This window comes from Alligator mississippiensis, chromosome 4 (assembly GCF_030867095.1).
Source record: "Alligator mississippiensis isolate rAllMis1 chromosome 4, rAllMis1, whole genome shotgun sequence".
NCBI lineage: Eukaryota > Metazoa > Chordata > Crocodylia > Alligatoridae > Alligator > Alligator mississippiensis.
The window spans coordinates 188,324,302-188,337,267 of record NC_081827.1 but is presented as its reverse complement, the minus strand read 5'-3'; the positions used below and the strand labels follow the sequence as shown (position 1 = coordinate 188,337,267).

Genomic DNA, 12,966 nt, shown 5'->3' with positions numbered 1-12,966 from the left:
ACGGCCAATCCAACTCTTATTTCAGGAATAACTTATATCGTGTAAAAGTGTAGTGCATTTATTTTGAGAAACGAATAACAAAACTCTCATTGCAATTTTCAGAAGAGAATCAAAGTTGTTCGCAAACATATTTCACAATCAACTTATACAGCCGGTATATCTGAGTAGAGAAACCCGAGGGCCAGAATGTAACTGATTTATCCATGGTCATTGCCCTAGCCGCCTGACCACCCTCCAGAGAGCACATTTTATCATCATTCGCATCACCATTTTACCTTTGCATTGGAAGCTTCCATAACTGGTTTGTTTTCAATTTCAACCGTATTTTTCACCAGTTCAGATTCTGCTTGTTTCAAAGCATTCTGCAAAACAGTTTTTTCTCGCTGCCAGGCAGCCCTTTCCAATCCCTGGACAGAGTCAGCATCCTCCATAGACCTGATCTAAAAATGAAATTCAGGGACAGTGAACCTTGATGGAGTCTATTTCCAGAGGGGTGTAAAGGTTTACCTTTTAAACCAAAAATAAGTAACAACCCGACTTCAGGGAAAAACCTAGAATGCTGGAACAACTAGACTGGAATTTCCCATCAGCACAAACATGCTAACCAGGTACAATAGGAATTAAATTGCAACTTCTGTCTATATTAACAGTTAAAGATTGTTACTAACAGTCTAAGATTTTTCAGGGCAGGAACTATCTACCTTTAGACAACTCCCTTTCATCTTGGTATCAAAGTGGGTCCCAATATTTGAAATAGAAATTAATCTTTCTCTTTTCCCCCTTCCTTTTGCGTTCTAAAAGATAAATCTGTGTATTTATACCAAGTTGTGAGTTCATGCATAGGATATGAAAAAATGGGTTTTGCATTTGATTCTGAAAACGGTTAGTTCCAGATCTCACAACTTTTGCAGGAATGAATTCTTACCCCACGTCAAGCTCCTCTGAATGATCTGTTTCCAGCACTCGTGAGTCTCTGACCAGTCAACAGAGTCATGCTTCCAGTGTAATGTAGCTATCCTAACAGTTCATGCCGACAGAGGGTGCGGAAATTTTTCAGCTGCCTAAGTATATTTCTTTGATTTCATTTATTCATCAGGAAACCAGTACATAGAACAGGGTAAGACAGCAAATATGCAGTGACTTTTGATACTACTGGATGGACTGGTTGTACCAATAGGAACTTTTTCAAAATGTGTGGCTTTCCCAATAATAAATTAATATCCACCAGTATGTGCCATAACACTTTGTATTTGGAAGGCCATAGTATACAAGGTAAAAAAACCAAACCCCAATATAAGCCTATCTTCATTTAATTTAATTTACTGATATTTGATTAGGCTCTGCCAGTTGCATGTCTTAACACTCCCTGCAGGTATATTTAACTGTGAGCTACCAAAGAAGTATACATCAATATGTACCTGCCCATTGCCATTTCCCCTATGTAGGTGCTGCTGAAGTTTCTTCTCAAGTCGAGAAACTGCAGCTCGTAACTCTAGCTTCTCATCTGTCAGTGCTGTTACAGACTTTGTAAGTTCTCCATTTTCTTTCAACAAGACGTCTACCAGAGAAACTGGATCCTGTGACGGGTTCTTTTTAAAAAAATTATAGGAAAAAATACAACTCAAGAATTCAATCAACATAATTTCACCAACAAATAGACCAGATTCCAGATCCCTGTAGTTTTTATTTTGAAACTCATTTTAAAATTGTAAAAGGCAAAGAATAAAGCCTTCCTCTCTACAAAAGCACAGCTGAGAAAAGATCCTGATCTATCATTTTAAAGTGTAATTTTCCTCAAAGGTGACTTAAGATAAACTTGGATAAAACAGATCATATAAAATTTGTGATTTTTTTACGGTTGTAATTTTTTGACCAATTTCAGTCATATTTTTCAAAAAAGGTAAATATATCGTAACAGTTCACTTTTCTCCACACTGTTTAATCATATCAGCAGTTTTACAAAATAGTTGCATTCTTTGTGTTTTATAGTCATTATAATGTAATAAAGTTTGTTACAATTTTGCAGTTTTGATATAGTATTATTCACCTATCAATGGCAATTCCACCTTTGAAGCGATACTTACCTTTTAAATGTGTTTGAAGCCAGACTAATGTTTATATTTTGCTTACAACTGCTATTTATTTGATTTCTAGGTTAAGATCTTGCCCTAAGATTGGTATCTAAACACAAGAAACTTTCTTTAATTCACTAAAATCTAAATTCACAGGGATAATTTAAGTGTCAGCCCTCTGAAGTTTACTGCTGCATTCACTACCATTGAGTTAGTAGAAGAGAGGCAAAATCCAAGTGGAAACCAAGCAAAAACTTTGGTGTGGATAAAAGCCTGAGCCCCTGAAGCTCAGCATAGAGGGAAACAGACTGCAGAGGTACAGACTGCTCTCAGAATATCTTATGCCTTTTGACGTTTCAGGTAAGACAGATGCATTGAAAACCTTTATTATCATTATGCTTTTTGCATACTTTTACAGTTAAATGATTCCTGGGTGGAATAACTGGTTTTGGTAACTATTCACACTGGTCACAGTGCTGAAAGAAAGTTTTGCAGGGTAGACAGAAACAGTTAGCCTACTGTGTAACAATGGGTGGTCTACTGAACTGTATGACTGCACTCTGAGAAAGGTAAAGGAAAGAGGCCCATCACCTGAAAAGGATGTACTCAATGAAGGTACAAACTTCAGACACGCCTAAACCATACCATTCTTGAACCTCTAAAAACCCTTTATTTTAGTATCTACACCTTTGGCACAGAGCTATAAAGACCACACCCCAAAACAGCTTTTCCAAACAACATATGGTTTCATCTTAAAATCACAGGCAATACTGACTTTTTAAACTGTGAGTGTAATATAGCACACCTGGAATGCTGCATATTCAATACATGAATGATGGTTTACACAACAGGTACACTAAAAGAAGCAGCGGCTTTTTTGCTTTAAAAAAACCCAGCAATTTCAGCAAAGTATCTAACATAGAAACACTGATGACATTAAAAGAAAGATATCTGAACTGAACCAGTTTTTATTTTGTTAAGATTGCTGGAACAGAAGCTTAGTTCCCTGCTGTAGGTTATTTCCAGACTGACTTGATGGAACTGTGTGAAAGTTTAGTCCCCCTGTGGATTGGGTGAGTTTTGCCATAGGTCCCAGGTTCTAAAAAATTTTCAGAGCATGGATCAAATGAATGAAAGATTTTTCTCTTGGTAATCTCCCACTGAGAAAGACCCCACCCTCCCCTCTGACCACATAGCATCCCATTGGCAAGTACAGCAGTTGGTTCCATGAAGAGTAATAAAAAGAAAGTAGTTGCTGTATTTTGTTTTTCTTATTCAGAGCAAGCAGCTAGAAACGAGACGAATTAGCATGATATGACCAACCAGTTGTTCACAGACAAACACATATTTTACAGAACACAATCTTGAGATGTGTTGTTCAAGTTATTAAAGTCTCATTCTCAGGGTTTTGATGAGTCAGAGGAATAGGTTCTCAGTTTTCATCTTTTTGAGGTAGGATGAAGCCAAAACATTGAGATAGGAAAAGGGCTGAGTGAAAGAGAGTGTTCGGGCAGATCTCCTTTCCCATTTGCAAAGAGCCAGATTTATCTGTACCAAATAATTTTTGTGACATTTTTGTACCAATCCTCAAATGAAGACAGGAGAGCTAATTTCCTCAGAAATTAAAAAAACCCAGCAGTTTACATGTAAATTGCAGACAAAGGTATACATTTCTTAAATTAAACTAATATAAATTATTCCCCTTACCAGATGGGTGGAAGAGGTCAATAACTCTGATTTCAGCTCCTTCAAAGTGTGAAGTAAAGATGCAATAGCCTCATTATTTGATGCAGACCAATCATTAACTGTTCTGTTAAATAAAAATATTTTTTTCAGTTGTATCTTGCACTTCACTGAACCCTACCACAAGTTTTCTTTTAGCTTCTACTTTTGGACCTTATCTGAATAACAGTTTGTAAGGAGACAAGAGCTGTATGTTTTCTTAATGTAGGATTTTGAACTAGCATTTCATAGGCATTTAGTTAATGCCTATATTTTGAAATTACACCCTCTATTATGGAAACTCAGAAAAGTGAGAAATCCCACAAGAAAAAAGATTCAGCTGCAGTTCACCAAATCCAATAGTGGTTCTCCAACTGTATCCTGTACAAACTACTTCAAAAGATTGGCCTCTCAAAATGTAAAATTAATTGAATATTCTTGCTACTCACTTGTCTACAGTTTTATATATGAATTCATTTAAATGGACAGCCACAAACAGCAACTGTTGTCTTATCTTCTCCAGCTGCTGCCGCAAGTGCAATGTTTCAGTCTCTGTTGTGAAGGCCAATTTGATGTTGCAATCATTTTTTATGGGACAAGAAACCTCTTGATGACTTTTCTGAGAAGTAAGCTTTCTTTCTTGTTCTTCTAAGTCAGCTAGTGTCTGCTGCAGCTCCTTGATCCTGCATTCATCTCTCTGGTGTTGCAACTCCAATTCATGCTAACAGAACAAGAATAAGAAACCATCTATAATTTAACTGTTCGTGCCACCTACAAACACACCACAAATATTAAAGTTTAATCTCAGTACTGCTTAAACTGTGCACCCTCCCAGTGCCTTCAGGAAAGGGAATTCATTACATTCTCTTGTGCTATTAGGAAATGGGCACACTAGTCCCTCCTCCTCCCTCATACACTTCCAGAATTACTGGTGGAGAAAACTTGAGAGGCTCCAAAGCCTTGATTTTGGCTGCCTCCATCCCTAGTTATGGAAAAGTGGGGCTGGATAGGACCTCAGGCAGTCATCTAGTCCAACCCCATGCTCAAGGCAGGATCATCAGTCTAAACCATCTCAAAGAGTCTGTCACTGTTAGAAACTTCCAGGGAGGAAGATACCATAGCCTCTCTATGTAGTCTATTCCAATGGAAAGCCACCCTCATAGCAAGAAAGTTCTTCCTAATATCCAACCTAAGTGTCCCTTCATTATGGCAGTTAGTCCTTGTCCTTGTAGGCACAGGGAATAGTCTATCACCATCCTCTGCATAAATACCTTTCAGGTATTTGAAGGTTGTTATCAAATCCCCACCAGCCTTCCCCTCTCTGGACCTAATAATCTCACTTCTTCAAACTTTTCTGTGTAAATCATGTTTCTAAGTCCTCTAATATTTTTTTGTGGCTCTCCACTGGATTATTTCTAATTGTCCACATCCTCATTGAAGCTTGGGGCTCCAAACCAGATACAGTACTCAGGTGAGGCCTCACCTGTACTGGAGAGAGAGAGAATGACTTCCTTTGATTTGCCAGCAACACTCCAATTAATGCCACCCAGTATGCTACTGACTTTTTTTTAAACAAAAGTACACTGTTGACTCATTCATCTTAGAGTCTGCTATAACCCCAAAGTCCTTCTCTGCAGTGCCAAAGCCTACCCAGTCATTCCCCAAAGTATTTTTGTGCATGTAATCATTCCACTGTATGAGCTGGACTTGGCATTTGCCCTTTTAAATTTAATTCAATTAATTTTAGATTGCTTTTTCATCCTTTCTGAATGCTAATCCCATCCTCCAAAATGTCTGCAATGAAAACATGCACAACTCTGTGGCACTGGATGTCAACAGAACTGTACCTGGAGACAGAAAGTTGCTCCACTAAAGGTTTCTCACCACCAAGATCTAATAAATAGTATTCTAGGACATTATTATTTATGGAACAAAACAATCTGGTTTATTTCAATTTAAGGGAAGATTTAAAGATGGAAATCTCACCAGCCTCTCTCTGTCTTTCTGCCATTCCTTCTGTTTCTCCACTTCTGATTGTTGCTCCCATCTTCTCACTTTATCACTCTCTTCTTTTTTGTTTTTCTCCTGTTCTTTCATTGCCTCAAATCGTGACTGCAATTCCTCCCGGTCAGCTTTCAGTTTTCCCTCTCTTTCCCTCTGCACCTCTAAGGAGCGAATCACCTCCTGTTTTTGACTTTGAAGAGACTCCAGTGTAGCTCGCAACTTGTTACTGATTTCTCTTTCTTTTTGTGTCTCTTCGCAACACATTTGTACCTCAGCCTCTAGTTGCCTCTTAGAACGAATGGCTTGCTGATGCGTTTTCTCAATTACAGCAGCTAGCTCTTTCGCTCGAGACCTCTCTTCATCCAACTGAACCTGCAGATCTCGAACAAAGGTCTGTTCCAATAATGATTCTTTATGAGGACATGAAACACCTTCTTTTGCTTTCATGCTCAACTGTTCTGTCAAAATACGTTCATGGTTCAAGGAATTCAAAAGTTCCAAGGAACGATTTCTCTCAACTTCCAAATTCCTCTGAAGTTCTGACAGTTTAGTTCGTTCCTGAGACAATAGAGCCTCACAACGCGAGTGTTCAATTTGAAGTTCTTTACGGAGATTATCATTTGCTGTCTGTTCATGCTCTAAGGCCACTGACAGCTGATTATTCTGAATGCACTGCAGTTTCAAGGTAGCTCGCAACTCCTATTAAAAAAAACAAACACACACACATTATATATTTATAATTATTATTATACTCTACTCAGATAAACATATTAGGTAATATTTTTATATTGTACTTCATCCAGAGAACAGCTGAAGCAGCAGTTAGAATAATTTATTATTAAATTGTTTAAAGTTAGGCACAGGACAAACTGTCTGCTAGGAATTTAAGCTAGTATCTCTTTTTGTTATTAATTCCAGTAATACTTTCTTTACCTTAATGGTCATAAAATTAAAATATTTTAACTGCCAGTATTTTTTATGGGTAATATATGTAGTACATGGAAATTAAAGCACTGTGCATTAGCTAGACAGCATAAATGGCGTCTGGAGCAGAAACTGAGCAGTCTTGATCTTCACTCTGAAATCTAGAAAAAAGTAACAAAAAGGTAAGGCTTGGCAGCTAAGATGGAAAAGACCTTAGACTTCACAGTTTCTAGTTTTTAAGACGCCAAGAACACACTGAGAAAACTGTACTGAATATCACTGAATCTATAGGTTTAAGAAATCAACATATCAGACAAGTGCATCTCATAATCCTTCCTTCAGAAGGGTGAGGGAGTAGAGATCATAGTATCAGGGTAGCTTTGCTGTTGATCTTGTTGAAACAGGATCTTTATTTTCCCTTTCCCTCAACTTTTATTTGCAATGTTTCTAGAGTCTACAGAATGGCAGGACCTACCTTAAAGTAGCAAAAGAATAGAAGTGTATACCAGAAAAGGAAATACAGAAAAGACTGAATTAAAAACCCTCAAGAGTTGTCCTATGTTCATCATTTTACTGAGAAAAACAGGTGGGGAAGGATTTTGAAGGATGCATAGTGGATTTTTGTTTCATTTCATGTCAGTTGGCAGCATCTTATAGAAAGTAAACATTACAGAAGTGCATAGCAACCTATTTCTAGGAGAAATAATACTGCAGCAGTAATTACCAATAACACCTCTTGTTAAAGAAAAGGAACTAATAATTAATTTCAGATATTTAATAAGTTTCAACTGTGCATGGTTACACAAAGTTTCCTTATAGACTAGATGCTCTAATGTCAATGTGAAACAAATGGGAACAAACTGCCACTTTTGTAAATCCAACATTTCTAGTCACTTACTGGGAGCAGAGGATGACATTACAATTAAAATTCTATATTTGAATTCTAGGTCAGGTTTTAAGACGTTTATATACATACAATATCAGATTAAAGGAGTCAAGAACTGTAGTACAATTTTAATGTAAGAACACATCCAAATAAACTTCTATGATACCAAGATTTTCAAACTGTGCCATAACATTACTTATTACTTTTGTTCATGTGTGCCACCACTTATTGCAGGACTACAAAGCAGACTCATGCACAGAGGAGATTCATCACAAAGACTGCCTGAAATGGGGAGTTATTAAAAGAAACAATCTGCTGCTAGTTGTTCCAGAGTGATGAGTTTCTAGCATACATAATTAACTATTGTTCAAATTGGTAGACAAAGCTATAGAAGCAGGGGGGTTTTCCCCTTGGGGGAGTGGGAAGGAGAAGGGAAGACAGAGAGTGCATGTGCTTGGGTCAATCATCCTTCCTTCTATTCATATTAATAAGACATTGTACATGGAGTGAATCATAAACTTACTTGATAAAAAAAAAAATACAAAACAAGAAAACCACCACAATTTTCTTTGGATTTAGCTTGTAAGAAAGACAACAGACTCTAAAAGCATTTTGGCTGACTTTTGATATGCATTGTATTGGAAAATTTCCAGTTTTTTTCAGCCAACATCTGTAAGTGTTTTTTTTCTCATAATCCCAGAGAAATATGCAGTATGTGTCTACACCAAATGATATGTTTACTAAGGAAATGGAGGAGCAGTTACAAATTGAGAAATGTGCTTTACTGAATGATCAAATGGAAGTAGGAAAATGATTTCCAGCATCTTAAAATAAAAGTGTTGGAAAACACCGAAAGGCACAGAACGTTAAGAAAAACTAGTAGAGAGAACAGACATGTGCAACTAAGAGCCACATTTTAAGACCTTCTGTTTTGTGGAAGTCTTTGGGCAGTCACTTGAATCAGAAATTTACAAAAATGAAAAGAGAAATAAGCCAGCAGCTGGAAAAACTAGTGTAATAAACATTTTATTCAGTCCAAGCAGTCTACGCTGAGATTGGCTTTAACTTGGACTTTATAAACATGTATCACATTATACCTCCAACTCTTTTGCCTTTTCATCTGCTCTTCTTTTATGCTGAAGTTGCTGTTCCTCAAACACATTTTGTAGCTCCTTTTCTTTCAAGCATTCATTCTGCAGGTCTTGGAGTGCACCTGTCAGATCTTTTTCTCTGTTTTCCAGTTCACATCTGCAATATTAGCAAAGTTACAAATGACACCTCTAGAGAAGAGGATCATTTTTTTTCTTTTTAAATATTTCATCCTTTTTGTTCCTAAATATTACAGTCTTGGAAAGATACCTTTTCTCAGACTCTGCAACCTCTTCCCCACCTCCCACCCATCCCTCCCCCATGGTACAAGAAATTAAGTCTCTTTGACCCATAACTCACAATGCAACACAATGTTATATTTTATTAGTTGTTTCTATGATGTGACCTACCTTTTTTAACTCTGCTCTTTAGCTGAACTTTAAAAATGAACTCCTTCATATTTTAACTTCTAACTGTTAAGAACCAGGATATGTTACTCTACTCTGCGGTAGAGCAACAAGGCTGCTAAATGGTAGCATGTACTACAACAATGGGGGGAAAAAGAAAATGCATGTAAGACCATGACCAGGCCGTTAAAGTAAAAGGAAGTAGCTAGAATCTGTCCAACAAACCTGGACCAAAAAGAAAGAGTAGGCAAGAGTTGGGGGTCATGACAAAAAGCAACCACTGGTCAGAACTGAGAAGAAATTCTGCTCTGACCAACAAATTCCACTGTGTCCATACGGGGTAGGAAGAGAGAGAGGTGTTATTAAATGAAACTTCCTAGATATTTCAGGTGCTGTGGAAGAGGCAATTCTCAAGTTTGAGCCACTGATCAAAAATCTGTTAGAAGCCAATAAGAATTTACTTCTCTTAAGCTGCCATTTCCAAATGTTTTATTTCTTCACTCTCCCTGCATGGCATGGTTCCAATCTATTTCTGGACTTTACAATATCTATTTCTGAACTTTACCATTACAAAATTATGTCACGTAGACTGTGTATTTCAAAAGTACTACTCCTTACCGGAACTGGTTTATTTCCCTCCGAAGGTCTTGCAGGGACTTTTGCAGTTTTTCATTCTCTAACCTGCTCTCATAAAGTTCTGATTTCAGGTTTGATGCTGCAGTTTGTTCCTGCTTCAGGAGTTCTCGCATCTCAGAGGCCTTCTGCTGCTCAATGCTTAGAGTATTCTGTAAATCACTTGCTATGGATTTTTCCTGCTGAATCTTATATTCTAGTAATTCAACTAAGAGGGAAAATTATGAAGACCATTTGTACTGTAACACTTTTAACAATTCTATTCCCAAATATACACATTTAAAAGTACAGATAAAAAGGGCCGAAACTGCTACTACTTTCCCCATCTCCTCTTAACAAAGAACTTAATTATTTCAAAAAGCTCATACAATAATAAATATTTTCCATAATTACACAACTACTGTTTTATTTAGTGTCTCAAGCAGCTTTCGCCTTTCCTTCCGACTTGTTCATTGGACATCTGATTCCTCTCTGGTTTCTAACTCTTAATTAAAACAATAAATTGCTAGCAGTCCTCAAATAACCTATTTACCAATGTACCTAGATAAATGCACCAGTTCAGAAAATTTTCTGAAAACCCACCATTTTCTTGTTTGTCTCTCAAGAATTTAATATGCATTTCTTGACGTAACATTTTTCCTTCAGCCGCCTCTAAGATAAAGAATGCAGATAACTTGTTTTTGGTGTATATTTCAAAAACCTTTTCAAACAAACATTTCTGCAATGAAGGATTTTTAAAATAGGCTGCACTCTTACTGCTGCTAAGACCTTTAAAAAATCTGATACATTTAAAAAAAAAAAAGTGGTGTCAGGATGTATTGTTTTCCATTAAATGGCCCTGTGCTGGAATGGAAAAAGCAGATGCAAGGAGTTTAAACTAATTACTACCCTTCCTCCGAAGTTGATGTTCTTGTTTACTCCCCCGATCCTCTGCATTAGTAATGGTTTCCTGTAGCTGCTGTAGCTTCTCCTGGTTTTGAAGATGTGTCATTCGTAGTTGCGCTCGAAGATCCTGTATTTCAGAAAGTAAGCTGCTCCTATCAGAAGATAAAAGGTGCTCTAAGACTAGCTGCTGCTGTTCTTCCTGAAAATAAACAAAGCCCATTTCAGACATATGGGGGGAAAAAAATCCCAGTAATTTCTAAGTAACATTAAGTTCATACAGATACTCACATTCTCCCCACAGGATAAATCCTAGAAATTTTATAAATTATACTTCCCTACATAACTTACATTTTATAAACAGAGGCAATTGGAATTGATTAAACTCCTACCTATTCTATTATCAAATTTTTGAGTTGGCAACAGGAAGTACTTTATTAGCCTCTCTAATAGCCTGACAGTTATCACAAACTATCTTTAATCATTTCAGAACAAGTATCATGACAAGACTGGAGGAAAATGGCTATCAAAACAAAACTCACAAAAACCTAATGCCCACAGCATAAGATTTCATAGACATTAGGGCTGGAAGGGACCTCGGAAGATCATCAAGTCCAGCCCCCTGCCCCAGGGGCAGGAAGTCAGCTGGGGTCATAGGATCCCAGCAAGATAAACATCCAAATTTCTCTTGAAGACGTTCAAAGTAGGTGCTTGAACCATCTCCGATGGCAGGCTATGCCAGACCTTGGGGCTCAGACAGTAAAGAAGTTCTTCCTTATGTCCAGCCCGAAATGGTCTTGGTGGAGTTTATGACTGTTCAACCTTGTCATCCCTTGGGGCACTCTGGTGAACAAACATTCCCCCAGATCCTGGTGAGCACCCCTTATAAATTTACAGGCAGCTACCAGATCACCCCTGAACCTGGGCTTTGCCAGGCTGGAGAGTCCCATAGCTCTCAGCCTCTCATCATAAGGTCTGTTTTCCTGACCTCTGATCATGCGCGTGGCTCTCCTCTGGACTCTCTCAAGCTTCTCCACATCATTTTTGAATTGCGGAACCCAAAACTGGACACAGTACTCCAGCTGCAGCCTCACCAAGGCCAAGTACAAGGGGAGAATGATGTCCTGGGATTTGCTTGAGAACCATCTACGGATGCAAGCCAGCGCTTTGCTCGCTTTACTAGCCGTAGCATCACACTGATGGCTCATGTTCATCTTGTGGTCAATCATGACCCCCAAGTACCTTTTATTTGTAGTGCTAGTCAGCGTAGCACTGCCGAGCCTATGAGCATGGTGCAGGTTTTTCTTCCCAAGGTGGAGAACCTTTAATTTTTCGGTGTTCTCATCTCACCATCAGGTTCTCATCCGCCCATTTCCTGAGCCTGTAAAGATCAGCCTGAGTCGCCCTCCTGTCCTCAGGTGTGGATGCTTTACTCAAAAGTTTGGTGTCAGCGAACTTGGCCGGTCCACTTCTGACTCCAATGTCCACATCATTAATGAAGATGTTGAATAATACAGGTCCAAGGACAGAGCCTTGAGGGACCCCACTGATCACAGCAGACCATGACAATTGACTTCCGTCAACCACCACCCTCTGGGTCCGACCATGGAGCCAATTCCCCAGCCAGAGGATTGTGGTAGACCCAAGGCTGCAGCTGGCCAGTTTTGCCAAGAGGTAATCATGGGATACCAGATTGAAGGCTTTTTTAAAGTCAAGATATACGACATCAATCTCCTCTCCCTTTTCCAGGTGATGGGTCACTTGGTTGTAAAAGGAAATAAGATTGGTCAAGCAAGACCTACCCGCAACAAACCCATGCTGGCTATTCCTCACGATGTTGCCATCAATCAGTCTGTTAAGAATGGCCTCTGATAATCTTTTCTAAGACCTTCCCCAGGATAGAGGTCAGGCTGATGGGCCTGTAGTTTGCCGGATCCACTTTCCTTCCTTTCTTGAAGATAGGCATGACATTGGCCTTCTTCCAATCATTGGGCACTTTACCAGAGCGCCGGGAGTTCTTGAAGATCCGTGCAAGGGGCTGAGCGATGATGCTAGCCAGCTCCTTGAGTACCCTGGGGTGTAGACTGTCAGGGCCAGGTGACCTGAAGGTGTCCCTTCACGAGGTCAGCATTGATGGAGGCTAAGGAATCTCCTTTACCCAGGTCTTCCTGTCCCATAATGGGCAGGGGCATCCCATGGGACTGGTGAAAGACCAACGCAAAGCACCCATTTAGCAAGTTGGCTTTTTCCTGGGCGTTGGTTGTCAGTTGTCCCATCTGGTTTAGCAGGGGTCCAAGGTTGCCCTTGCTTTTCCTCCGGCTCCCCACATAGCTAAAAAAGGACTTTT

At 38.8% G+C, this 12,966-nt stretch overlaps 1 protein-coding gene across 10 annotated transcripts in view; it reads right to left on the bottom strand.

Annotated features, from left to right (window-relative positions):
- PCNT (pericentrin) overlaps positions 1-12,966 on the bottom strand; it is a 132,723-nt gene that overhangs the window by 10,549 nt on the left and 109,208 nt on the right. For 9 of the 10 annotated variants that reach the window (XM_019492094.2, XM_019492095.2, XM_059727196.1 and 6 more), the window contains 8 exons: positions 10,626-10,821; positions 9,723-9,945; positions 8,706-8,856; positions 5,781-6,497; positions 4,244-4,515; positions 3,780-3,882; positions 1,419-1,589; positions 276-440 (listed from right to left, as the gene is read on the bottom strand). In XM_019492094.2, coding sequence (XP_019347639.2) covers positions 276-440; positions 1,419-1,589; positions 3,780-3,882; positions 4,244-4,515; positions 5,781-6,497; positions 8,706-8,856; positions 9,723-9,945; positions 10,626-10,821 — 1,998 coding nt within the window. The other variant, XM_059727198.1, reaches the window with a different exon arrangement.